The sequence below is a fragment of the Talpa occidentalis genome, unplaced genomic scaffold (assembly GCF_014898055.3).
Source record: "Talpa occidentalis isolate TD23 unplaced genomic scaffold, MPIMG_talOcc4v2.1 talOcc4.13, whole genome shotgun sequence".
In the NCBI taxonomy this organism is placed as follows: domain Eukaryota; kingdom Metazoa; phylum Chordata; class Mammalia; order Eulipotyphla; family Talpidae; genus Talpa; species Talpa occidentalis.
In genome coordinates this window covers 12,501,325-12,527,466 of record NW_023601322.1, presented here as the reverse complement: position 1 = coordinate 12,527,466, position 26,142 = coordinate 12,501,325, and the positions used below count along the sequence as shown (strand labels likewise).

The window sequence follows — 26,142 nt, the reverse complement described above, 5'->3', positions numbered from 1 at the left end:
GAATGTTCTTCTCATGGTATAGCAAAGGGAAAAACAGAAGCAATCCATACTCTGTAACATTCTACCGGTGACAGCAAGTCTGATCACAGAGTACAGAGACAGTGAGTGGGCACTGTGTGATTACAGGGCAGGAAGCCTGGGTACAAGGAAGGGTGAATGGAGCTATTTTTTGCAGTCTGCCTTCACATACTTCAGCTCACATTTATTCTTAAGGAAGCCATTCCTATGGTAGGGAGAAGATAGGACAACAAATCCAGCAGCAAATAGGAAGTAAACGTGGAAGTATTTCTCATTCACAAGTCACAAACTGATGCCCTGTTTGGCAAGAGCTCTGCTGCTTTGTACCACGACTGCCTGGTCCACTGCACTAGAACAAAGCCGGCAGGGCCCCGAACCTTGCACACCATCATCTTCCCCTGAGCAAAACACAGTGCCTAACACAGAGTTGGGGCTCAGGAAACACAGAATGCCAAATGATTTCCGGCTCACACCGCGCTAGTGTCCTAATAAGAGGGCCTCTCCAGTTCCACCAGATAACTCCATGTAACTGACTTATATTTTAAAATAAGACTTCATTGCAAACTTGTCTATTTTTTCCCACTGAAATAATCACCAAACATCTGAGGAACAAAAATTCAAATTAACTTCTGTGGCCTGCACAAGTTAAGCCAGATCCCCATTATTCTGTGCCTACAAAATCCAGGGAGACACTTTGCTTAGAGTTTGCCAGTGAATATGAAGCAATTTGAAGGTGATCTCAAAAAGACCAAACTCTATTCCTCTGTGACGATAACAAATGAGTGTAAGGTTTGGGGTTTTTTAACCTTAGGTTTAACATCCTGGCAAGTTTTTTTTTTGTTTTTTTTTTTAATCATAAGCAGTGTTAAAAATACTTGACAGTTTCATCTTGATTCTTAATGCGGGTGTTAAGAGCTGCCTTCCATTAGTGAGCCTGCCCCGGATAATGTGTTTATTTGCATCTTCCTTCTCTGCCTGGCCCCTAATGGTCTGGTACACAGAGGGCTACTTGAGCTGATTTATATGGATCTCAGTTGCTCTCATTTGTGCATACTTAATTCAGAGAGGTGATCACATTGATTTCCGAGCCTCACTTTTCCAGACATTGTACTAGCAGAGATACCTCAGCTGCTCTAACTACATTGTCTGAAAGGGGAAACATTTTAAACCTTTGGAAGCAATTTTGATGGACATTTCATTGTATTCTATAGTACTTACCTAATTAAATTTCCTTCACATTGAGGTCTGTTTAAAATTAAATTGAGAAATATTTTTGAGTTCCATTGGGCAGATAACTTCGTTTAGCAGGATTCATCCTGCATACATTTGAATGGCATCCTATGAATCAATAGCCAGTGCTTATTCTTCCAGTAGAAATAAAGAAATGACACCCTTAGTTGGTAGATGTGGTCTCCTCTTAGTCATAACAAGGAATCCTGGTTACTGATCTTGTTTACCCTGTAATTCCAAAAACTCCTTGCATTTCTGCGTCTGTGGTTTCGGAGGCTGGTTTATTCGGTGCTGAGCATAGTGAACAGAATTAGAAACATTTTTCATGGCTTGGCTGGAGTCCTGGAGCTCCTATTTACAATCTCACCATCCAGCTGAAGGCAGCTAGCTTCCTTTGGGGCATACCGAAGTCTTATTTGCATAGCCGAGGGGTAGAATCCCTTATTGGGTTTAGAAGCAAATAGGATGAGTTGTGTGAGGAGTCATTCCCAGTGGAAGAAGTGTGATTTCCAGGGCTTTGTATCTTTGCCAGCAAGACACAACAGCAAAGCCTTATCTCTGAGCTTTACCTACCCTGCTGTTGAAGACAAGAAAAACAGACCCTCCTAGTCTTTTTTCCCTGCTCTCCTCCAGGGCCATTGAATTCTGTGGCGAGGGGACCTGGGCTGATAGAGCGGTAATTGGAGAGTTAGCATTTCATAAGCACTGCTTTAATACTTTTCTTTCTTTAAGTCCTAAGAACTGTTTTTTGTTGCATTGTTAATTGGCCTTTAAACATTTCGGAAGTCATTAGAATCTTCCAGGTCATCAAGATTTATCTTGTTTATCTCTCTGTTAGTCCATTCAGGCTCTTATAACACCAAAGACTGGGGAGCTTAGAAACAACACAAATTCATTCTTATTGTCCTGGAGACTGGCTGTCCGAGATCGGGGCCCCAGCATTGTTGAGTATGGGCCCTTATTGTGTCCTCATATGGCGGGCGGGGTTGGGGAGCTCTCTGGAGCCTTTTATAAGGCTCTCATCCTACTTATAAAGAGTCCATCCTGGTGACTTAAGGCTTCCCAAAGGCCCCACCTGCTAACACCATCACCTTTAGGGTTAGGATTTCAACATGTGGATTTGGGGGTCATGAACATTCAGTCCATAGGAATTTCTGTGCCTCAAATAATAGTAGAGTCATCACAAGGTATTCTGAGTCTTCGATGAACTAATATATAGAGATGCTTCAAACAACTGGTACACAGTGACTAGCTTGCTAATTTTACTGCTGGTGTTATTATTATTACCACTGTTAATTCATCACTATTACCCATTGTAAGTTCTCTGTATGTAGGCAGACTGGGCCTGATCATCAACTCTTCCATACTTTATATGCATGAAGGGTATTGATAGTATGAGTTTTGGGGTTATATCCAGTTTGTGTCCCAGCTACGCCACCTAGTACTTCTGTGACTACAGACAGGTGATTAACTTCAGACAGAGTCTCAGTCACCCTCATTGTAAGAATGGTGCTAAGGTTGGTGCCAACAGCTAGTCAGTGTGCATTGGAAATGAGCTACCACAAAGGGCTCAGCATTGCACCTGGCACACTTACCCCTTATTTCCTCCATACTACAGATGCCACCGTGTTTCACCCAGATATATCTAAATATTCAGCAAGTCATTTTCACTCATGGAATCAGTGATGAGAAAATGGTCAGACACCACATTTGTCCCTGAATAAGCTTTCTACAAGCAGGTCAGACATGCAATAGTGCTATTTATATTTACACCCCCCATGTCCTTTAAGCACCTTCTTAGCTATTACAGGCATTTTGCTAAGCCTGTGCCTAGGACACTGAAGTTTCCTGTGCATCCAGCAGGTCCCCACTGAATCCTTACTGTGTGTTGGGATAAAGTCCACTGTGCCAATGTGATACATGTTGAGCACAAACTGCATTTGAGTTTTACAATTTTATATGTAAAAATTGCTGTTGGCTCAGCTCATCTGTCTTCATCATGATCAGTTTCAGGGGTCCTGTCAGATACTGGTCTCACATCCAGGTGCTCGTGAGACTAAAAATGCAGAGGAGGATGGTTTTCTTGTTGTCATCTCTTCTCTTTTAATGTCTGGGTCCTGCCTCTGTATTGTGTTCCCTAAATCCATTCACTGTGCATTCTCTTACCTAACACCCCAAAAGACTCCTGTTTCAGTTCACACCATCTTTAGTTCCAAAGCTAGCAGCCTAAACAAGCAAAGAATGTCCAAAGACATCCTGCTGTCATCTTTTCTAAAATTAAGGACTGTTGTGCTGATACAAGATTTTCTCAACACGCAACTGTGTTTAAACAGTCTCTAGAATCCTTTCCTGACCCCAAATTACTCCCAGGCATTAATTGTCCTAGTGGTTTCATGGCCACATTATTTCATATTCATTAGTGTTTTCATGAAAAATTATAAAACTAATTAGAGCAGCTTCCAGTTAATTCATTTGGTGATTCATTACTCTCTCCCCTCTTGGTGTTGTGCATGTGGTCATCCTGGAGAAAGCTTCCAAGGGGTAATTGCAGCTCTATTCCCTGAGTGATCGCCTAATGCCATTAGTTCTGATCCACAGGCACATCTCGGGCAGCTCTGATGGGGTCTGGTTACAGCTGCACCCTGTCCCTGCCCTTTGGATGCAGGGAGAGAGGGAAGCTGCAGTAAGGACTGGTCCTCGGAGGGAGTCCAGGGCCAGGGCAAGGGAGGACCTGGAGAGACAGAAGAAGGGTTAGAGCCTCTGCAGGAGAGGCAAACATTCCTTTAAGCTCTTCTGGAACCTGAGGTGAGGACAGCTTAGTGCCAAGAGAAATCTGCCTTGAGAATTTGTACCTGGGAGAGAACAAGGAGAGAAAATGCTTTTCACTTTTAGCAGATGTATGGCCAAGCTAGACGCTGGAATCCTGGTTCTCTTTCAGTGCCCTGGTGTCCAGCTTTTTCTTTAAAAGTTTATTTGACCTCATGCCCATTGGGATGACTACTACCAAGAGAAACAATGAAAAGAGAATAACAAGTGGTGGATGTGGAGAAATTGGAAACCTTTGTGCACTATTGGTGGAAATGTACATATTATGTATGAATATAATATGGCAGTAACTCAAAAGCTTCAAAATAGGATTACTGTATGATCCAGCAATACTCTTCTGGGTATGTACCCAAAGGAATTGAACAGAGGACCTCACAGAGATACATATAGGCCTTTGTTCATAGCAGAATAATTTTGTAAGTCAAAAGTTGGAAGCAACTCAAGTGTCTATCAATGGATAAATAAATAGTGGTATATACAAAAAATGGGGTATTATTCAGCCCTGAAAAGGAGAAATACTCTGGTACAACTTGGATGGACCTTGAGGACATTACTCTGAGTGAAATAATCCAGTCAAAAAATGCAAGTGCTGTGTGATTTCAGTTATATGAGATAGCTAGTGTGGACACTCATGGACAGAGGAGGTAGAATGGTCGTTGCCAGAGGCTGGGGAGTGGGATATGGGGATTTGTTTAAAGCTATAATGTTTTCCAGTTGGGAAGTCCTGGAGATTGATTACACAGCATGTGTGAACCCACTTCACTCTAATGAACTGTACTCTTAAAAATGGTAATTTTTTATGTTACCTGTTTCCCACATTTTTTTAAAAGCTTGTCATTTCTATTTTAATGCTTGCTTAATTTAAAAATTAGACAACAGAAAAATATATTCTGCCATGCAAAGACAACCACATTCACGATGTGCTGTTATTAAAATCATTTTATAAGTACTTAAGTAGTGTGTATTAAAATATTCTCCTTGTAAAAAATCAGAATGTAATGATCAGGATAAAATCTGCTCTGCTACCTCCTGTAATCTCAGACTCCTTAACTTTCCAGTGCTGGCTCTTTTTATACCCCAGTCTGTCTATCCAATCACCTGCTGAAAGACATCTTGTTGGCTTCTAAGTTTTGTCAATTATGAATAAAAATGCTGTAAGTATCCATGTGAAAGTGTTGGTGTAGACAGCCATTTCAGCTCCTTTGGGTAGATCCCAAGGAAGGCAGTAGCTGAATTGGATGGTGAGAGTATGTTTAGTTTTGTATGACACCATCAGACTTCCAAAGCAGTTTGCATCCCCACCAGCAATGAATGAGTGTTCTTGTTGCTTCACAGCCTCATCAGCATTTAATGTTGTCCATGTTCCAGATTTTGGGCAGGCTGATGGGTATGTTGTGGTGTCTTGTGTTTTTTCTTTTTTTTACAGATTTATTTATTCATACAAGCACTGGGTACAGTCAGAAGCGCGGGAGGGTGAGAGAATTCACCAGAGCCAGAGCAGGGAGCAGAGCAGGCAGAAGGACCGAAGTACACTGCTGAGGGGAGCAGCGGGTGGCAGGAGAGGTCTGCGCGCCATATGGGACCCTCCTCCAGTGGCCGGGGAGCAGCCGGGGATCGAACCGGCGCTGCAGAGGCTGCGGGCAGTTTCGTAACCCAGCGCTCAACCACTGCGCCACTGGGGAGACCCTGTCTTGTGTTTTTTCAATTTGCATTTCCCTAATGACACAGGATGGCAACATGTCTTCCTATGCCTGTTTGCCATCTGTGAAGTTCCTTTTGTGAGGTGTCTATTAAAGCCTCTGCCCCATTATTTAATCAGATTGCTTGTTTTTTTTTAATTGTTGTTTTAAGAGTCCTATATATAATTTGAATTATCGTCCTTTATCAGAGCCATCTTTTGCAAATATTTTCTCTCAGTCTGTAGCTTATCCTGTAATTCTCTTAACATTGCCTTTTGCAAAGCAGAAATCCAGCTTATCAATTACTTTTTACACTGATTGTGTCTTTGGTGTTGTATCTAAAAAGGCATCCCCATACCAAGGGTCATCTAGGTTTTCTCCCATCTTATCTTCTAGGAGTTTTAGTGTTTCATGTTTTCCACTTACATCTGTGGTCCATTTTAAGTTGATATTTGTGAAGGTTGCAAGGTTAGTGTCTAGATTCTTTTTTTTTTTTTCCACATGTGGATGTCCACTTCCTCTACTACCACTTACTAAAGAGATTGTCTTTGATCAATCACACTGCCTTTGCTCCTTTGTCAAAGATCAGTTGACTGGATTTATGGGGGTCTTTGCTGGGCTCTCCATTCTGTTCCATTTTGGGCTCTCCAAAACCTCACTGTCTTGATCACTTAATAATAAGTCTTGAAGTTGTATAGCATCAGTCCTCCAGCTCTGCTCTTCTCCTTCAGTATTGGGTTGAAATTTTGGGGTGTTTCGCCTCTCCATACAAACTTTATGTAGAATCATTTTGTCAATATCTGTAAAATAACTTGGGGGTTTAAATGGGATTGCATTGAGTCTGTTGATCGAATTGAGAGAAACTGAGACCTTGACAGAATCGAGTCTTCCTACTTGTGAACAAGAAATATCTCTCCATTTATTTTTCTCTTCTATTTCATTCACTAGAATTTTGTGGCTTTTCTTATATAGGACGTGTGTGTGTGTGTGTGTGTGTGTGTACACTTAGATAAGAAACCTAAATTTTTTAAAGATTTATTTATTTATACATACAAGAACTGGGGTACAGGCTAGAGTTGTGGGGGGTGAGAGGATTCACCAGAGACAGAGTGAGGAACAGAACAGGCGGATCTACTGAAATACACTGCTGAGGGGAGTAGTGGGCGAGATAGGAGAGGTCTGCTGCGCCATGTGAGTAGCTCTCTGGCTGGGGATCGAACTCAAGCTGCAGTGGCTGCAGATAGCTTCATAGGTTGCATCTTAACCCCTTGCACCACCAGGGAGGCCCGAAACCTAAATATTGTATTTGGGTGATTTTAATGTAAATGGTATTGTGTTTTTAGTTCCACTCGCTCATTGTTGGTGTATGGGAAACCAGCTGACTTTTGTATGTTAATCTCTATCCTGCAACATTGCTGTAGTGGCCTACTTGTTCCAGTATTTTTGTCAGTTCTTTTGGATTTTCTACATAAATGATCACATCATATGCAAAGTTGGCCAACTACCTTCTCAATTTGTGTAACTTATTTCCTGTTCTTGCCTTACTTTATTTTTATTTTATTTTTTTATTTTACTTATACAAGCACTGGGTACAGTCAGAAGCATGGGAGGGTGAGAGAATTCACCAGAGGCAGAGTGGAGAGCAGAACAGGCAGACTGACGAAGTACACTGCTGAGGGGAGCAGCGGGCGGCAGGAGGGGTCTGCGCGCCATGTGGGACTCTCCTCTGGTGCCGGGGAGCAGCCGGGGATGGAACCGGCGCTGCAGAGGCTGCGGGCAGCTTCGCAACCCAGCGCTCAACCGCTGCGCCACTGGGGAGGCCCCTTGCCTTATTTTAATAGCAGGAATTTCAGTATGATGTTGAAAGGTGTGGTGAGCAGGGACATCCTTGCCTGGACCTGATCTTAGTGGGGAAACTTCAAGTTTTCCACCATTAAGTGTGACGTTTGCTTTAGTGTATACTTACGTCTGTGAGGAATTTCTTTTTGTAATGTGAGTTTGGGATCTAATTTTTTTTTCTTAAATAGATAGCCACTTAATCCAACACTAAATTGTGAGCAAGCCATTCCTTTCTTATGGCTTTGAAATGCAGCATTTTCTATTTTAAATTCATTTAAATACTTGAGTCTCTTTCTGGTCTACTTTCTGCTCTGTGGATCTATTAATTCGCATGTCAGCACCGCCATATTTAAATTACCTTTGCTTTATAGATTTGATATCTGACAGGGCCTGTTTTCCCTCTTCATCTGTTGTTGCTACATTTTTTTAGCCTTCTTGTGTTTTAATTCTTCCAGAGAATCAGCTTCAATTTGTATTTCAGCCTTTAAAATTATAAAGAGCTCCACTTATCCACATCATTATTTATATCTTCCGGAAGGAAAAAATGTTTTAGTCTTGGTCTTCCTTTTGCTCATTACTGTTGTGAATGTTTTTTCTGTTGCATTTTCTAATAGGTAATAGCTGGGGCATAGAAAAACTACAGATTTTTTAAATTATTGTAAAACATGCATGTGAAGGAGTTCATAAAACTGAAATGGATAGCTTCATGAATTATCATAAAGCAAATTGAACAGTAGCCATGTCTCCCTCCCTTAGCCAAAACCCTTATAATCACCTCTTGACTTTGTTTCTTAGTTCTTAACACCCAAGTCTTTATCCCTAACTATTATAGTTTAGTTTTTCCAGTTTTTTAAATTTCATATAAATACACTCACCCCATGTACATTTCTTTGTGTCTGATTTTTTTGTTGATGCATCCTCCATGCTATATGTCTTTCTCATTTTCCTACAATTTTTTATCCTTCTCATTTTTTTAAAGATTTATTTTATTTATTTATGCATACAAGAACTGGGGTGCAGGCCAGATGTGTCGGGGGATGAGAAGATTCACCAGAAACAGAATAGGGAGCAGAACAGGTGGATCCACTGAAATACACTGCTGAGCGGAGCAGCAGGCAGGACAGGAGAGATCTCCTGCACCATGTGGGTAGCTCCCTGGCCAGGGATTGAACTTGTGCTGCAGTGGCTGTGGATAGCTTCGTAGTGCTGAGACTTAACCCCTTGCGCCACTAGGGAGGCCCCTTTCTCATTTCTTACAGGTTTTTCATTACATGCTATTAGTACAGAATTCTATCTGCTTTCTTCTTAGTTATTTTCTGTTCCTGTGTTATAGAAGCCACATCTTTTGTATCCAATTGAGATGCCAAATGACTCTCTAAACTGTTCTTGACACTTCTGTAAGATATCTTCAGATGAATTTTCTCTGATGTTCAGGTGGTCTGTCTTTCTGTTTCCTAGTAATTTCTCATGTTTCCTTTTGTCCTATTTATTCATTCTCAAATGGGAAGAACCTAGTCCGGCCTGTTGTGGTCAGTAGAAAGGGTGTGTTTCCCTCACATCCTCCTTTCGAGATGTCTGTGCACTCACCCTTCCAGACCTGCTCTAACTCACCAGTTGGTACAGCAACCCCAGGTCCTAACATCTACCCAGCCTTCATGTAATTCAGTGTGGATTCATCTCTTGCAACCATCCCTGGTTGTTGACAAGTTATCAGTGGAGCATCAATCCAGACAGACTGCACATCAAAGCCTCTTGTCCCTGTGCCATCCAGCGCACCCTGGAAACCATACATCCCAGGTGTGACCCACCACTGACATCCCTCTTCCACCTTCCCCTTTTTTTGCTCAGTTGTTTCCTGAGACTTGCAGTTCCCAACTGATAGGTGGAGGGGAGTGGACAGGACTCTGGTTGTTCAAGGCAAGTGGCAGCGCTTGGTTTGTACTTCTGAACAGCGGGAAAACTCAGGTGCCCTTTTTTCCAGCCAGCTGCTATTTCTCAATCCATTGTCACTGGATTTGTGTTTAGGAGAAAGTTTTTCAGAAATGCCTCTCCAACAGGTTGCCTGCTGTCCTGAATTTCAGTTTGATGAGCTTTATCTTTAATTCTAGATCTTTGATCCTTTTAGCGGGAAGTTAGGAGAGACTGCACCAAGTTCTCCTAGCCATTTTAAGCCAGGCATTTCTATACAGAATGAAACATGTATTAGCAACTCCTGACTCTCTGGGTAGATTGCAGGAATGCAGCTCAGCAGCAGAACTAAGGCCTCTCTTTGCAGGATTCCTCCTAGGCAGACTAGCTCACCAAAGACTGAGCACTCCAAAAGGACGTGTTCTAATAGCCAAATGGGAAATAGCCCTCCTGGGTAGAAGTCAAAGTTCTACCCTCCTGGTAGAAGTCAAACAACTAACTATGGTTGTTCAGTGTTGGGCAAATCATGTCACCTCTGAGAGTCTGTCTTGTGTCTAAACTAAAGTATCAGACCTTCGGGTGGTGAAGCATGGAGACTTTTGGTGGCAAACATAGTGTAGGCTCTACAGAGATTGAATTATAATCTGTACACCTCTGTGATATTACAAACCAGTGTTACTTCAATAAACATTTTTAACATAATAATAAAAAATTGGACTGAATGGTCTCAAAGTCCTGTCCCTCTAGCTCCCAGTGGTTTTGCCCAGTTGGCCTGCATATCTGCTACTAGAGACCTGTTGGGGCGCTTCTTTTGCTCTCAGTTCCTGCTGAAAGGGAAGCCAAGGTAGAGGGCACATCAGCAGTAGATGTGCAGACTCCCAGGCATGTGATGAGTAGACAGAACCTGCCAGAAAGGTACAGCTGGAGGAACTGGGACAGCTGGAGCCTTAGAGACCAGGTGTGCTTCTCTGGAAGTTGCTCCCTCCCCTTGGAAATGCTCCCCCAGGCCACCGCCAGCCTTTCTCAGACCTCATCTGTGCATAAGAAAGTTGTCAGACATCCAAGGGCCTCCATTTCCTGAATCCTTTGCAGTGACTTTGTATTGAAGGTAAGAAATAAGAACAGGAAATAAAACTTGTTTTCTGCAAAGAATATCTTTGAGGCACAGGAACCAAGAATGGTGACTGTCTGGCTGCCCTTCACAGGACAAGAACTGGGCATGGACAGCTGCAGTCACACTTGCTTATGACCCTCTTAACACCCTACTGAAAGCGAGGAGGAAGGTGGAGGAAGAGCAAGAAATTTTCATTTCTCATCCACACTTCCCAAATGAAAGGAAGGAGGACTGCAGCTAATACCCAGAGGGTCAAAAATTTGCCCATGTTAGACGCGAAGCCTGAGGAATGGCTCAGACCTTTTGAGGGAAACACCAAACTTCCCAGGGCCCCTGACATCCCTGCATTGGGGACATGAACCCCCGCTTCCAGAGTCTCCAGATGGAGGGGTATGTGCGCATGCTGATGGCGCATGGCCCCTGCTCCCCATTCCTTCTACCTCCTCTCCCTTCTCCTTGTTCCTCCTGCTTTCGCATCCCCCTGCCTGTAGTATGTGCCTGCTAAGCCAGGCAGCAGCTCTCTTTCTGGCACGTAGGCCATTCATCCCACAGTACCCTGGGTGTCCAAGGTAATTTGCCAAATGGCTCGGGGGTTTGTCTGCCAGGGCTTTGCCTGCACTCACAATTAGAAAGGAGTAAACAGAGGCAGAAAACCTCATCAGCCAAGAATGGCTCCAGATCCATTTGCGTGCTTGTCCTCCTGTCTCTGCTCTTGGCCTCCCAAATGGAAGTCGGTCTGGATGTCACTGGCTCCACTGCCCGAGTGGATTGGCATCTGGTCCGTGAGGAAAGCCAGCTCCCAACCTGGAGACAAAGCCATTAAGTTTCCTGTCTGACTCGGGCCAGGGACATTTGGAGAAATGAGGGTAGAGTTTAGCTCTCAAGGGCCAAGTTCACGGAACTGGCTCCACAGTAATCTGACCAAGGTGGCCTTCAGTAATAAGGTCAGGAACCACACGAGGCCAGGAAGACTACAAAACATCTCACTGCAAACTATTTATAGTTTCCAAATTTTGGAGACCACAAGATAATCACATAATGCTTTGAAAAGATGGTGTCCCTTGCAGCCCCTCTCCAGCCTCAGCCTTCCCCGTCCAGGTGGGTGGTCTGTGCACCTGACACCCTCTGGCCTTCAATGACCACTGCTTAGAGCCTGTACCCCAAATCTGTGTGCTAGACTCCCCCTTTCCACATCCCTGTAATGGTGTGCCCGCACCTGGCCCTTTGCTGCTGGCCTGAGAAGTGGGCATTGCTAAGATTCATCAGTGCTGATGGCTTCCTGGGCATTAAATATGCACTATCAGAGTAGGTAACTGCTATACTTGCTTCCCCTGTTTGAATGCAAGGAATCTGTTATTATTTTTAAAGCTCTTGGAAACCAAATTGGGCTTGCTAGTCTCTCTGTTCCGAGGAACCACCTCTTCAGAGCAGGGAGGTAAAAAAGGGAGTTTCTTTTTTCTTCTTCTTCAAAAACCCCATAGGTTTCTCGGGAAATGAGGTTGGAGGTACAGATGTGAACTTATGTTTGTCATTGATCTTTCCAACACACCTGCAGCCCCTGGGCCCTCCTTGGAGTGTGTTCTCCTTGCTGGAGAGGGTCACTCCCCCCGCCCCCACCGCTTTGCACAAATCCTTGTAAGAGGCAGCTTCAGGCTCTCCAGCGAAAGATGGAAATGATTCTCCTACAGGCATGGTTTCAAACCCATCCACTTGGAGGTTAAGTGTCTGTGCTGACAAATGCAAAGCCTGATGACTTCCTACCCTGCCCCCACCCCATGCCCTGTAAGATCACATCGAACTATTCAGGGAAAGTATTTACTGAATGCAAGGGGAATAGAGCACTCCTGCATTATTTATTATGGGCTAACAATACTATCATAGGTAGAATGTATCTGGACATAAATTAGTGATATTAGGAAACACCAGTGGTCCACAACCTATTAGGTTCTCCGACACATGTGAAAACGCATCACATCTTACCTTTACAGCAAGGCTGGGGCTTGGCTATGAGACAACTTGACAACAAAAACAAAAATCTTTAACCTTTCATTTGCCATTAACCCTAGAGGCAATTCAACTACCATTGAGTAAATCTTGGAAAGCCATTTCAGATTATGAATTCTTAATTTCACCTTTGTAGACACCTTTTTCTTTCTCGACGATGAGAGACACAATAATGGCATTTACTGTGCACCTACTGTGTGCCCAGGGTTACAGCTAGCCTCTTGATGTTCTGGAGTGATGGTGTAGGGTGAGTGATTTAATCAGGCTTTTTGCACCATTGGCTTCTGTGGCTATCACCTGCAGCCTTGATCGTGTTGATGCAGAAGTCTCTTGGGAGTGTGGATACAGGGCACGTGTGCCTGATTGTGGACACCAGGAGCATGAGTGTACACACATGCGTAAGTGTGCACATCTGAGCTTAGAGGCCAGGGATATAAGGGCAGCATCCATCAGTGACAGTGGACGGCAACAGCTATGAGGGGGAGGGGACTATGCAAGAACGCCAGAGAAAGCCCAGAGAAAAGAGCGTATAGAGATTCACAGGGGGCTCAAGTTGCTGTCTCCCTGCTGACCTGTTTCCGCTGCTTCCATTAAAACCTGTGAAAATGATGCCAAGAGCTCCAGAAGTCTTCCAATTGCTAGAACTGACGGTGAACCTTCCCAGCCTGGGGTGGTTGCAAAACAGATGGGCATTAGTATCCCCATTTTATTGATTTTTAAAGATTTATTTATGCATACAAGAGCTGGGGTGCAGGCCAGAGGTGCGGGGGCTAGAGGATTCACCAGAGACAGTGGGGAGTAGAACAGGCAGACTGACTGAAATATACTGCTGAGGGGAGCAGTGGTGAGACAGGAGAGGTCTGCTGCACCATGAGGGTCACCTGGCCAGGGATGGAACTCATGCTGCAGAAGCTGCAGATAGCTTTATAGTGCTGATGCTTATCCCCTTGCACTACCAGAGAGGCCCCAGTAACCCCATTTTAAATATGAGGAAACAGGCTAGTAAGTGGCCAATGAGGAATTGAGGCCAGTCTGGATTCTTACCCTATCTTTGACTTGCCCCTCAGGCAGGAAGACCAAGTTTGTTCTCGCCCATCAATTATCTATCGCCACAATAATGCCACATAATACAGAACCACAAACTTCGGCGGGGCATAAAGGCATAAACTTTACTTTTGCTCTGGGGTCTCTGGTCAGCTGGTGATGAGCTTTGCTCTAGTGGTCTCAGCTGGGCTGGTGCCTTGCTGGCAGCGACTGGGACGGGATATTCCTCACGTGGCTCCAGGCAGAGCTCCGAGAACATGAACCACACACGTGGACGCTGGAGGCCCTGGGCTCACAAGTCACCCTCCTGTCCGCCACATTCAGCTGGCCACCAGCAATGACACTGCCAGCCCAGAGGCCTGGGGAAGGGGAGCAGACTCCACCTCCTGCTGGGAGGAGTCTCCTTGGGGGGGCCAGGAGGGGGGTGGTATTGGAAGGGGAAGAACTAGGGCCCTTTTGCAGTGAATGAGCCTCAGTTCCTGCATGTGGAGCTGTGTGCTCCTTGTTGGCACGTCCTTCGATTAAACCTCTACCTCTGCCTCCTGCTCTCAGAACCCTCTCTAGCGGCCTCTTCTTACACTCAGGGCAGAAAGGCTGCGGGGAAATTTAAAGGAGCCCAAGGGGGAAGGGGCAGTCTGTCTGGCAGGAATTACATCCTCAGCGGGCCTGATCAAAGCAGGGCCATCAGCACGAGCCCCCAGGTAAAGGGGCATCTAGAGGGATGGGCAGCAGCCATTCCGGACATCTGCGAACCACACACAGGCCTCACCCACACCTGACATGGGTGCCTCTTCCAGATTCCCTTCGGGCGTGGGTGTGCCTTTGCCCAGCCCAGGCATCTTCAGCGGACACGCCTTGCTTGTGGATGCCGTGCTCTAGCCCTGCGATCAGGAGGTGATGTTAGAGGTGGGGGCGGGGCTGGGTGAGCTGGGAAGGGGTGAGTAGGGGACGGGGTCGCCCGGCCAAAGGTGAGGAGGGCTGCCCAGAAAGCTCTTAAAAAAGAAGCAATAAGCCAAGAGTGGAGAGGAAACAGGCAAGACAGGAGTTTAAAAACCTAATCTAAAAGCCCAGAGACGAGAGGACAAGCCAGGAGACCAGCGACTCCAGACCTTGGAGACCAAACCAGACCACACTTGCCCCGCTGCTAACTCAGGAGGCCGCCTCCCACCAGCCAAGACTTCGCGAGGACCCTATGAATTTAAAGACACCACTCCAAACCTGGAAGCTTCTCTTCTAGGAAGGAAGCAGAGCTCCCAATTCTATTCTCCACTAGGTAGATGGGGTGTGTCCCCAAGAAACACCTCTGGGGGCCCTCCCTGGTGGTGCAAGGGGTTAAGACACAACCTATGAAGCTGTCTGCAGCCTCTGCAGCACGTATTCGATCCCCGGCCTGCCAGGGAGCAACCCACATGGCGCAGCAGGCCTCTCCTGACTCCCCCGCTGCTCCCCTCAGCAGTGTACATCAGTCAGTCTGCCTGTTCTGTTCCCAGCTCTGTCTCTGGTGAATCCTGTCACCACCACCCACCCCACCCCCACCCCGCACCTCGGGCCTGCACCTCACCCCAGCTCTTGTATGCATAAATAAATCTTTTTTAAAAGAGAGAGAGAGAGGGAGACACCTATGGGACGCCAGAGGCAGAGCAGAGCCTGTACAATAGCTCAGGTGTAACGATGCACAGATAATTCTGACCCCTGCAGGAGATGAGCGTGCATGTCACTGAAAAAGCATTTCCTTTGGTTTGGGAAAATGAGTGAAATTGTTCCAGGCAGAGGGAGGACCGCGGAGGCCAATCCATCCCAGAGGTGGGGAGGATCTGACCATTTTCTCCAGCCCAGTCTGCGAGAGAGAGGAAGGCACAGTGCTCAGGCCCGGGTCACACAGCTGCTCTCAGCTGGGCTCTGAGCTGAGAACCACGGGAACTGCCCTGCCCCTCACTCAGCGTAATCTCTCTCCACCAGTTTTCTCAAGAAAAATAAAACTACAAATAAGGATTATGGTTTCCAAGTCATAGGATGGTAATTCATTGTTACGAGACATTGTTCTTTCCTGTTAAATGAGGCTGCTGTGCGGGACAGGGGAGGGGCCTTCCAGAGCAAATAATCCTGAGGTAAATCAGTGGGCGAATTCTCCACAAATAAACAGGACGTCCCAGTCCAGCACAGCCTGTTCAGCAGGGGCCTGGGGACATGAGTCAAAATCCCAGTAGCATGAGGAGTTTCGGCTTCAGAGCAGGGAGGACCGAGGAGTCTGACCCTGTGTCAGGTCCCCCAGCCTTCCTGGCCTCCCCAGGACTGAGTGGGACTGGGCAAGGGTGTTCGGAACTAAGTCCCAGCTCGGACACTTCTTGTGTCTGCCCGAACATGCCACTGACCAGCAAAATGGGGATTCACACCTCTGCCCACCTTTCTCTCTGAGGGGTTGCGGAAAGAGTTCTGATGGACTCCACATCTTGGCTTCAGCTCAGCCTCACCTCATGAAACTTACCAGTCAGACCCTAAAGTTCTACCCCTCAGTGATGAGGACCAAGTGAAGGCAGATGAAAATGACCCCTTGAAGAACTGAAGCCTGTGGGGCCACGTGTCAATACATGGTTCCAGGATGACCCCAGCCTGGACCTGCCTCACAGAACCGACTAGATGCTGTCTTCGTTACCCTGCGCACACACACAGCACTCATTCTCACAGACAACACGCACATATACACTCCCACATATACTCACATACATACCCTGACATTGACATACACACAACACATGCACCACAATGCACACACTCACACCACACGCACTTTCACACATACATTTGTGCTCTCACACACACACTCACACACAGACATACACACACCCCTGAGGTCACTCCGTCCTGTGTCCAGACTCCCCGAGGAAGGACTAAAGGGAAAAACCAGGCAGGTAGCTGGTAGGGGGCCCCTGCTGCTGCCTCCTTTGCTCTTTTCCCTTCGGCTCTGCCTTCTTTTCCCCTCCCGTCCAGCGCAACAGCCCTCTACCCTTCAGTTTGCAAACATCCAAAGACCTTTGCCACAGGAAGGAAAACTAGCTGCAGGTGGAATAGGAGCCTTTATTGTTACAACACAGTCATCGACGTTGTGGTCAGCTCCTCAGCCCTCCCCAGTCAAGAGTGAAAGGAAGACATAGGATGACCACGTTTCCGTGTCCCTGGCATGTCCCTCCCTGCCTCGCCTCCCTCCACGTCCCTTCCTGATGGGAGTCACCTGACTGTCACCTGACTGCATGCTCTGACCACACACCTTCCTGCTGCCCTGGGGCAGTGCTGCGGCCAGGAGCGACTGACCACATAGGATGCTAGGATTGTAGGGAGAAGGAATGGCCACTTGTAGACAGTTTTTGTCTCTCATGTGGTTTGGAAAGATCAGCCAGGGGAGCGGTGTGTCGTTGGAGATGTGCTTTCTTTGTCAAGTTTCTGACTCTCTGAGGGAGAGAACGTGGCGGCCACCACCAAATGCACAACCTGGGGCCACAAGGTCACAGGAAGGGCTTGTGGCCTGACCAGAGCGCTCTTCTTATTTCACCCTGTGTTTTGGAAAATGTGTCTCCCCAAGACCCTGTGTCTTTGGCAACAACTGACAGTTCCCTGTGTTATTAATCACAGACGCGTCTCCTGGTCTACCTGCAAGATCTAGTCCACAGGAGTGGCCATTACCAGCCTGAGTTGTTCCTGTACTGCCCCCAAAATGGGGAAGGGGTGAGGGAGGCACTGTGGCCTCCACAGGCAGGTAGCTTCCCTGTACATAAGCAAATGGTCTCCCCACTTCCCATGTCAGGAATGACTGAGGGCTTTTGGCTTTCCTAGTCCTGCCTCACTGTCACTCAGTGCACCCATCAAACCACAGCCCGCCCTCCCTGCTTTCCTTGTAGCAGAGGGAGGAGAAGCAGATCCAATGGCCCACAGGGGAGGCCCACAGGAGGCCATGCTAGCCTCTCACAGGGAAAGAACTTCCCTTGAGCGGCTGGAGCCCAGGGGCCTCGTGCACACACACCGCTGACGAGCACCGGCTCGTGTCTAACATGCACTCCCGGGCGTAGGGAGCTACGTGGCATTTTCCTAGCTGTTTGTGGATGGGTATTTCACTGCAGACTGCCATTTTTGAAACAAAACCATTTGCTCTTTTGATGGTGCCTATGGGAAAAGCTGGCTTCACACCTTGGTTCTGAGCAATTCTGAGTTTCACAGCCCCATCCTCGCTTCCAGACATCATTCGCCCTTAGGCTTTCAAAGCAGGTGTTTTCCCTCTAGCTTTTATTTTCTTTCAGATCCTGACCAATTGCTTTTGTGTGGAAGAATGTGGGGTCAGTACTTGTGTTTATTTCCTTATTGCACCCCAAAAAAATCATGTGGTGGCAATTGCCAGCCTTAAGGATTTGGGGCAGGTGACCCACCTCCTGCTTCATTATTTTGGGCACTTGGACTTGCTGTACATTTGTAGAACACAGAGTACAGCTTGGCCTTTGTTGTTGTGGATTTGGGTGGCCTTGGGAAGCTGTTGGGAAGGCAGATACAGGATCTATTGATCAGTTCTTTCTCTGCAATTTGCTGAACACTGAAGCTTTTGCATTTTCTCTTACAGTAAGTGTGTGTGTGTATTTGTATAAAACCAAATATAATCTGACAGAGTGACATGAACTTGTACCAGCCCTGTCTAAACACCCTGTGAAAAGCACAAAGCATTATCTGCAGAATAATCAATATTGGTATGAAAATTTAGAGCCACATGGTTAATCCAAAGGAACATGAATTGACAGAGGACCTCGGCCAGTGTTTGGAGAAGATATTTGCCTGGATTTTGTTATCAGGATATCACCATGTAGCACTATTTGTTCAGAATCCTCCAGATGGAGGCTTGGCACCAGGCATCCCAGGAGCTCAGGCAGGGACAGTAGCCTGGGGACTGAAGTGCAGTGTGGTCAAGCCTGGCCCCAGTTCTGCCGAGTATGCAAACACCTCCGGGGCGAGGGGTTTTCTTTCAGTGTCTGTGACCCATGTTCTCATGCCTGAATTCACGATTGGTGTGCACTGTATTAAATAACCCTTACAAGTCACTTTTCTGAGTCCAAATCCATCTGTGAGGTGTAAAATCCCCGAAAGAGTCAAAACATGTGCCAAGCATACATTTATATCCGGGCCTCCGATAAAGAGCCAGTCAGGAATGCGACACAGGCAGACTCTGCCTTCTAGGAATCTGTACACAGAGGTGGTGACACAGAAACCGGTGTCCTGACTCCATAGTTCAGTCCAGCTGTAGATGCCACATCTGCTAAGTCAGAGACTCTGCATTTACTAATTGACACGTCTGCGACCTTGAGGTGCGGTGGTTGTGACTTTGGGCTCCTCTCCACCTTCAGCCCGGCTGTTCTTGCACTGACTTTCACTTCTGGCCAGAATGGGCTTGGCTAAACCAAGCTTTTCATAGACTTTCCATGTTTTTTTTCTTTTTTCAAAAGTCTGGAGGAATATTGGTTTGGGATACCATCATTCTGTCACTTCTCTTTTCATTCTGTTAACAATTGTTTAAGTCACATGGGTAGAAACTTTGACTTTAAAAAGTTTGACTCCAGAGAGCAGTGGCAGCAATTCTAGAGGGCCACGACAAAAGAGGAACTGCCTCTCCAGGCTCCCCCTGGGGGATCTGGCCTCAGAGGTCCTGATTTCAGAGATAAAGAATGTTAGGAGTGTGCTGGCGGGTAGTGGGTGGGGGTGAGAGGAAGCCACTGCAATTGGCTCAAAACCAGACCGCATCCACCAGTCCTGCTGTTCTCTGCTGTGCCCCTTCCTCTACCTGCCATGCCTTCCATCACCCAGAGATGGCCCAGGAAGGCTGGTTATTGACAGCTGGGCAATTTGCACAATAAAGTTTAACGGTTTACATCCCCTTGTACGACTCTGTCAATGTTTTCAATGGATCACCGTCTCACATGTGTACTGACTCCCCTCCTTCTCTTTCCCTTCAAGCGTGCAAACGCAAAGAGCAAGAACCAAACAAAGACAGGAACAACTCCCAGAAGAAATCCCGCCTGGTGTTCACCGACCTCCAACGCCGAACACTCTTTGCTATCTTCAAGGAGAACAAACGTCCTTCCAAAGAGATGCAGATCACCATCTCCCAGCAGCTGGGCCTGGAGCTCACGACCGTCAGCAACTTCTTCATGAACGCCCGGCGCCGCAGCCTGGAGAAGTGGCAGGACGACCTCAGCACAGGGGGCTCCTCGTCCACCTCCAGCACTTGTACCAAAGCGTGACAGGAGGACTCTCAGGGGGGCACGCCACCTCCAAATGAGGACAACAGATACCAAAAGAAAACACAAAGGAGAAAAAAAAAAAAACGCCGGTTTCATAGCTGGGGCCCTTCACTGGTGATTTGAAAGCACAATTCTCTTGAAAAGAAGCTTCTAGTCTAGCTGTAATCATAGGCCAGGTGTTCTTTTTGTTTGTTTGTTTTCAATGGCTATGGAGTCCAAGTGCAAGCTGAAAATTAATCTCTTTGAGCTGGACATTGTCTTCTGAGCATGCCAAGCATCCCAGAAATCCAAATGGGGCCTTCCTGGAGTGAGTTAACTTCAGTGGGGTGTCAACAAAACTCAGGATTGCTTAAAATGTCAACAGTCCCACTTCGGGTCCTGTCAACCTCTAGCAGTCGAAGTTCCCACAAATAATTGCCGGAATTTGGCCTGTGTAAGGACTCCGAGTTTGGGCTTCTGAGATGCTATCGTAAAAGAAGAATCTTGCCACAAAAAAATGACCTCATTTGTCTGAGTGCTTAGCCTACTCATACATAGCACCCCAAAGTTCACAGCCATAACATAACAAACATCAGAATGATAAATACTGAGCACAAGTCTTAAATAAGGAAGTAAAACAAAACAAAAAAAAAATCCAAGGACCTGTTTTTCCAACTCAGGCATTTTTTCATTGAATGGTTTAGGAAAAGCTTTAAGTTGATGTGGTTTACAATTTTCTTTTTCTTACCTCCTGGAAATCTCACATGGTCTTGGATCCATTAAAAAAAAAGAAAAGAAACAACCCAAATCAGTTCACTTGAGCTCAAGTATCAAGCACAACGAAGATAAACAGAGAAGTAAGAAAGGTTCTGGATTCACCGCATCTGGATTTTCAAGAGGCCGATTGTGAAGTCATTAGGGAATCATTGGGAATATGGCTTCAAGCACATTTTGCAGTTTGCTACAAATTCTGTTTGTACATAATGCAGACGCACACTCAGGAGGCCAATTTAACTGTTAACAGTACCTGGAGCAAATGCAACATTTAAAAAGATCTAGATTTTTTTAGATCATTAATGGATCCTTCTTGGTTATTAGTCACCTGGTCCTCTCTATCATGCATTATGACCACTACGTAATTCATTCAAACTCTTTCAGATGTGGGTTCTTCCCTCCTCCATCCCATTGGTAGGGATGTTTTCAGTGTTTTCTAGCAAGAAAAAAAGTAAATTAATCAAACACTGTCCATGTTCCTCATGACTGTCATCTCCTCCCAAATCTCTTTCATTGTTGAATCATCCTAGCAAAACCGCTGAATAAATCTGGAGAAAAACACAGCACACCAAAGAAGCAGAATACTGCAAACCAAAGACATTTATTACTTGCCATTTTCTAGCCTAAAAATACTGTGATTACTTTTAGAAATCAGAAAAACTCTGCAACTCCGAATGGCATTCAGCTCTTGCATTTGGCTCACCATCTGGCTGAGCAGACTGGCCACACCAAGGACATTAGCCAAGCCACCCACCTGGAGAGTGGCTTTGCCATGCCAGCTCTGGTTCCTGGCTGTCACCTCCCCACAGCAAGCGGAAGAGCGCCCACAGAACTCTGGGAGATTGCAAAAGTCACAATGTGCATATTTACCAGTGAATGGCCCCAGGTGGGCACCATGGGGGTGTTCGAAGCAAGCCAAACGCTGCAATGATTCTTTACAGACACTTGAGACTGACTTTTTTATGAATTACTTAATCGAAACCAAAGAAACTTTTTCTGCACCTACTTCTGCAACAAACCAAACTGTCCCATTAAAATGAATAACTAAATACAGAAATCAATGAAAATCACCACCAACAAGAAGGAAGCAACAAATAACAACCACAAAAGAGCGAGACACACTGTGTTCAAACAGACCTCTTGGGACATTTTTTGGAAGCAGATTTTAAAGAAAGGGTTGAGACAAGAATTGAAATAAGGAAAAGCCTCCTTGGCTGCCGCTTCATTTGACAACTCACGCGGTAATCTTAAAGTTGAAGATTGTCTTTAATTTGTGCCTATGCAGTTTTTCAAAAGAACACGGAACAGAGCAACAGAAACCTCAACAGCTACAATACCAAAGATGAGGATTTCTCACACCTTTTGTTTCAGTTCATTATCTCCTCTTGCCTGGCTAAAATACTAATAGCGCCATTGATCTGTGTAAAGGTAATCAATTTTGTCTCTGAGCAACAAAAGGAAAGGGTCATTTATTTGATTTTATTGTTTCCCTTTAATTTTGTTGTATGGCTTTCTACCCCAACATGGAATCACTCAACAGTTTCCATGGACTCCAAGTTTAAGATGTTGGGATACTGAACAGTTCTCAGAGTGTGGGGAATAATATTGTCACTTGAATGTCCTTAGACTTGGTTCCTTCTATGTTCAGAGTCTTCATCAGGGGCGGGAAGGGGAGTGAGGGTCAGGGGTAGGGGTCTTGGTGACACATCCTCTCCCGAGCCACAGAACCAAAGAGTTTATAGAGGAATTGACAGCCTCTTCTTCATGTGATTGCTCCATCCTAACAGGGCTTCATTTGGGGGTGGGGGGAAACATGTAAAAAGAATTGCCAGTTTCTACTTTTCTATTAGCTTTTTAAAAATCAGCTGTAAAGTTGCATTTCTAAAGAAAGAGATATATATAATATATGAATACATATATAGAGTCAACTTGACATTGGTGATAACCCAAAATTATTGCTGTCCAAATTCATGTCTTGTTTTTGTCAAGTGCTTCATTTATTAAGCATTCTGTTCAGAATTTTGCTCATTTCTCATGCCATCCCAGAGTTCATTTGCCACTGTGGATGATTGGGAATATTCAGATTTGTGGGAAAGGTTGAAAGTCAGGTTCAACATTTAACCTGTTGATAAATGAATCCATGGTACCAATGAGTTTCATTTTTTACCTGGACTCATCTCTATTCTATGCCTCAATCACGATCAAGGTGATGAGTGAGGTCCATCCACCAGACCCAGCCCACATCCGGGCCAGGGCCAGTGGATGCTCTTCTGTAACTGCTGGGAAGGCTCACTGACCCTCTCCTACTTGTTACAGAGGTGAGGTAAGCCCAGAAGTCTGTTCTCCAGGAGCTGCCCATCAGGTTGTTCTAGATCCCCCCCAGGGAGTAGATCCAGCAAAGGGGCTTCTCATGGAGGGAGTCCAGCTCCTGTTGCAATGGGTGGATCAGGTTTCCTCAGGGTGGTAACTACCAATTCGTATTCACAAGCCTATGTGCAACCACAGCTGGTGCTGCGGTGAGGCAGTTACATGTGCTTGGGAGAGGGGTCTCGATCCTGGAGAGAAAACAAAGAGCAGGGTTTGGGGAGAATCCCAGAGTCATGCCCCAGGACTCTCCCCTTGTCCATTGTGCTCCCTCCCTGCTCCCATCTTGGGGGTCTTTGTGGAGCCCTGGTCAGGGGCCTTGGTGCTGGGGAGAACGTGGCTCTGCATGGATTTTGTAATCCATCAGCCTGGGGTTTCATTCCTTGACCTTTCCCCATGCCCCTCTTTTCCCTTGCTCCTATGCCCTGTCTGTCTCCTTTGTCAACCCACCAAAAAGCATATCTCAGCAAGGGAATATTCCCACATGAGTTGATAAAAATTAATTTCCACTTGGGAGTTTCTAAGTGAGTCCTTGTGACTTGTGGCCAATGGAAATGGTGGTTCTTCTCAAGATTAGATTGAGGAGCCAAACTTGCTTGTTTTGCTTAGTGGTTCTGTGGCACGCTAATGTCAGCATTTGGGTCTCTGGCATCCTCTGGATATATCTAAACCAAAAACAGGCAGCCTTTGTGGCCTGACCTTTCAACACTGGTCAAGCTAGGTGTAGTCACCCCTGCCCACATTGTTCCTGGTGACCATGGGTGATGTCATAACACAAAAAGGCAAGAACTCCCTCCAAGGATTTTTGGCAAATGTCTGCTACCTGATAATGTCATGCCGAAGAGAAGTGCTTGCTTTAAAAAAAAAAATTACACACATATATAAATGTGTATCTATATATTTATGTATTAAAATGTTAAGCCCTGTAGAATTTTTATTTGTTAAAAATCTGAAAGAAGGAAATCCCTGCAAATTGAAAGGTGATGGAATTTGACCCAATGAGTTCTTGCAAACATCTTCAAAACTTATTTTAAAGTAGTACTTTCAGAGAAAATAACTATTTGCACTTGGTGATAGATTAGGCTCCATTTCCTCAACCCAAGAAAAATTGCAGGCATGCCTCAGCCATCAGCAACAAAAGGGTCAGTAGACAGGGACAGTTCTTAGCCAAACTTACATTCTTAATGCCACAAAATCTGGAGACTATTGAATGGGAAATTCTTTTCTTTGTTCCTTTAGGTAAAAAGACTTGCTTTATTATTGCTTCAATGTGATTTTGGTGTAGGGAATAGAATTCTTTCATTCCAAAAAGCCAATATATTTCTGTTTTAAAGAAAATCAGTAGTAATGCTGAAAACTCAACTCCAGTACTTAAAGACTTTTCCAAAATATAGTGTCCAGGTTGTAACATATAAATGTATGGGCAAGAGTGAGCCCTGAAAAGCCCCGTGTAACATTTTCTCTGGAAAGTTCCATGGGTTGCTGCTACTGCTCCTCTTTCCTAGCAGGTTCTCAGTAATTGTGAGCTTAGGAAATTCAAACTAATTGTGAAGGTAAATCTAATACAAACACACACACACACACACAGAGAGAGAGAGAGAGAGAGAGAGAGAGAGATCCATGCATTTTTTAATTCAAAATATATTTCAAAAGCAACTGTAAATACCTTTTAAGTGGTCGACCATTTAACCTTATCTATGCTGGGTGTCCACCAATTAGTGCCAGTAAATTAAAATTGAACAGATTTAAAAAAAAAAAAAACAACTCATTACCCATTGAATCCAAGAGGAATGCTTTCCCAGTTTTGAAAATGCCAGTGGGAATGATCACCAACTACCAGTGTCAGGATACCTTCGTAGTGAGCTCTGATTTTTAAAAAACAATATAGTTGGAGTGTAAACACAGATAATTTGAAGATAACTGTCAAGATTCCTGACCACTCAGAGCTGACTTTTGTTGTTGCTGCTGCTGATGCTGTGAGATTGATACTTAGGAGCCTAACCAGGAAGCAGATGTGGGAAGTGCTAGCCCGAGAAGGGATAGAGCTGGTGTGCCTTTCTGGTATGTTCCTGCAAGACGGAGGAGCCAAATAACTTTGTACCTTTAGCTAAGACCAAGTCACCTCTGAAACAACAGGAGATTCTAACTAAGGTCACAAAATCCTCACTAAAGGAGAAGGGGCGCCTGAGATTGTTATTGAAGTCTCATAAGTGAATGATGTTGGCTTTAAATATAGATGTCCCAATGTTTGTTTTCAATTAATGATTGATTTCTTTTGATTGATTTCAAAATGGGGGTGGGAGAGGAAGGGCTTGTTTATTTGTCTTAGGAAGCCTAAGAATTCATTATGAAAGTCAAAAAAAGAATCATTAAAACAATATCAGGCCTCCCGTTGGTAGGCACCTTTTAGGCTAATGGCTTCCTGCATGAATCCCACAAAGACTGGGGACGCTCATTGTTCTTGGATTCAGAATTGGCTCTGACAGTCTTAGGCAAGTTAAAGCGAGATCCTGAGATTTCCTGATAGGTTTTTGAGTTTGGTTGGCTGGAATTAACTTCCAGAAAACTCATCACTACAGGTTTGCTCATCCCATGGAAGTCTTCCACTCTGCGCCATCCTCAGCAGCAGGCATTTCATATAACACAGACCTTGGCAGATGAGTTTGCCTACAGTTTATACAGTCTGTCAGCTCGATGTCTACAGATTTAGATACAGACTTAGACATGAATTCTCATAGATGTCGTTAAAGGAACACACATTACCTATGGGTATCTAGCATGTGCACAGACATACATGCCCAGACATCTGGATACATCTATACTGTCATCTGTTACAATAAATACATTTTAAACTATCATTTCACATCTATGTGGTACTTCTACATTGTACATTGTTTTCATTATTTATTGTAACATTGAATACAAAAGTGCAGGAAAAAAAAAAAGTATCCCAGCATCTTCATTATATACACTTGGAATTACTTTCATTTGGGCACATCCAAGATAAACTCAACTTTCGAGAAAACTTGGATATTATTTAATCATCAGTGAATGAATGACACATATGCTTGATGACTGTGGTTGTATAGCT

General features: G+C 45.2%; 1 protein-coding gene across 1 annotated transcript in view; it reads left to right on the top strand.

The window, feature by feature from the left end:
• ONECUT2 (one cut homeobox 2) overlaps positions 1-20,001 on the top strand; it is a 36,850-nt gene extending 16,849 nt beyond the window's left edge. Inside the window, exon 2 of the mRNA XM_037509704.2 lies at positions 19,648-20,001. Within this exon, the coding sequence (XP_037365601.1) occupies positions 19,648-19,934 (287 nt within the window). The 3' untranslated portion in view covers positions 19,935-20,001. The remainder of the gene's footprint in view (positions 1-19,647) is intronic.
• The last annotated feature ends 6,141 nt before the right edge of the window (positions 20,002-26,142 follow it).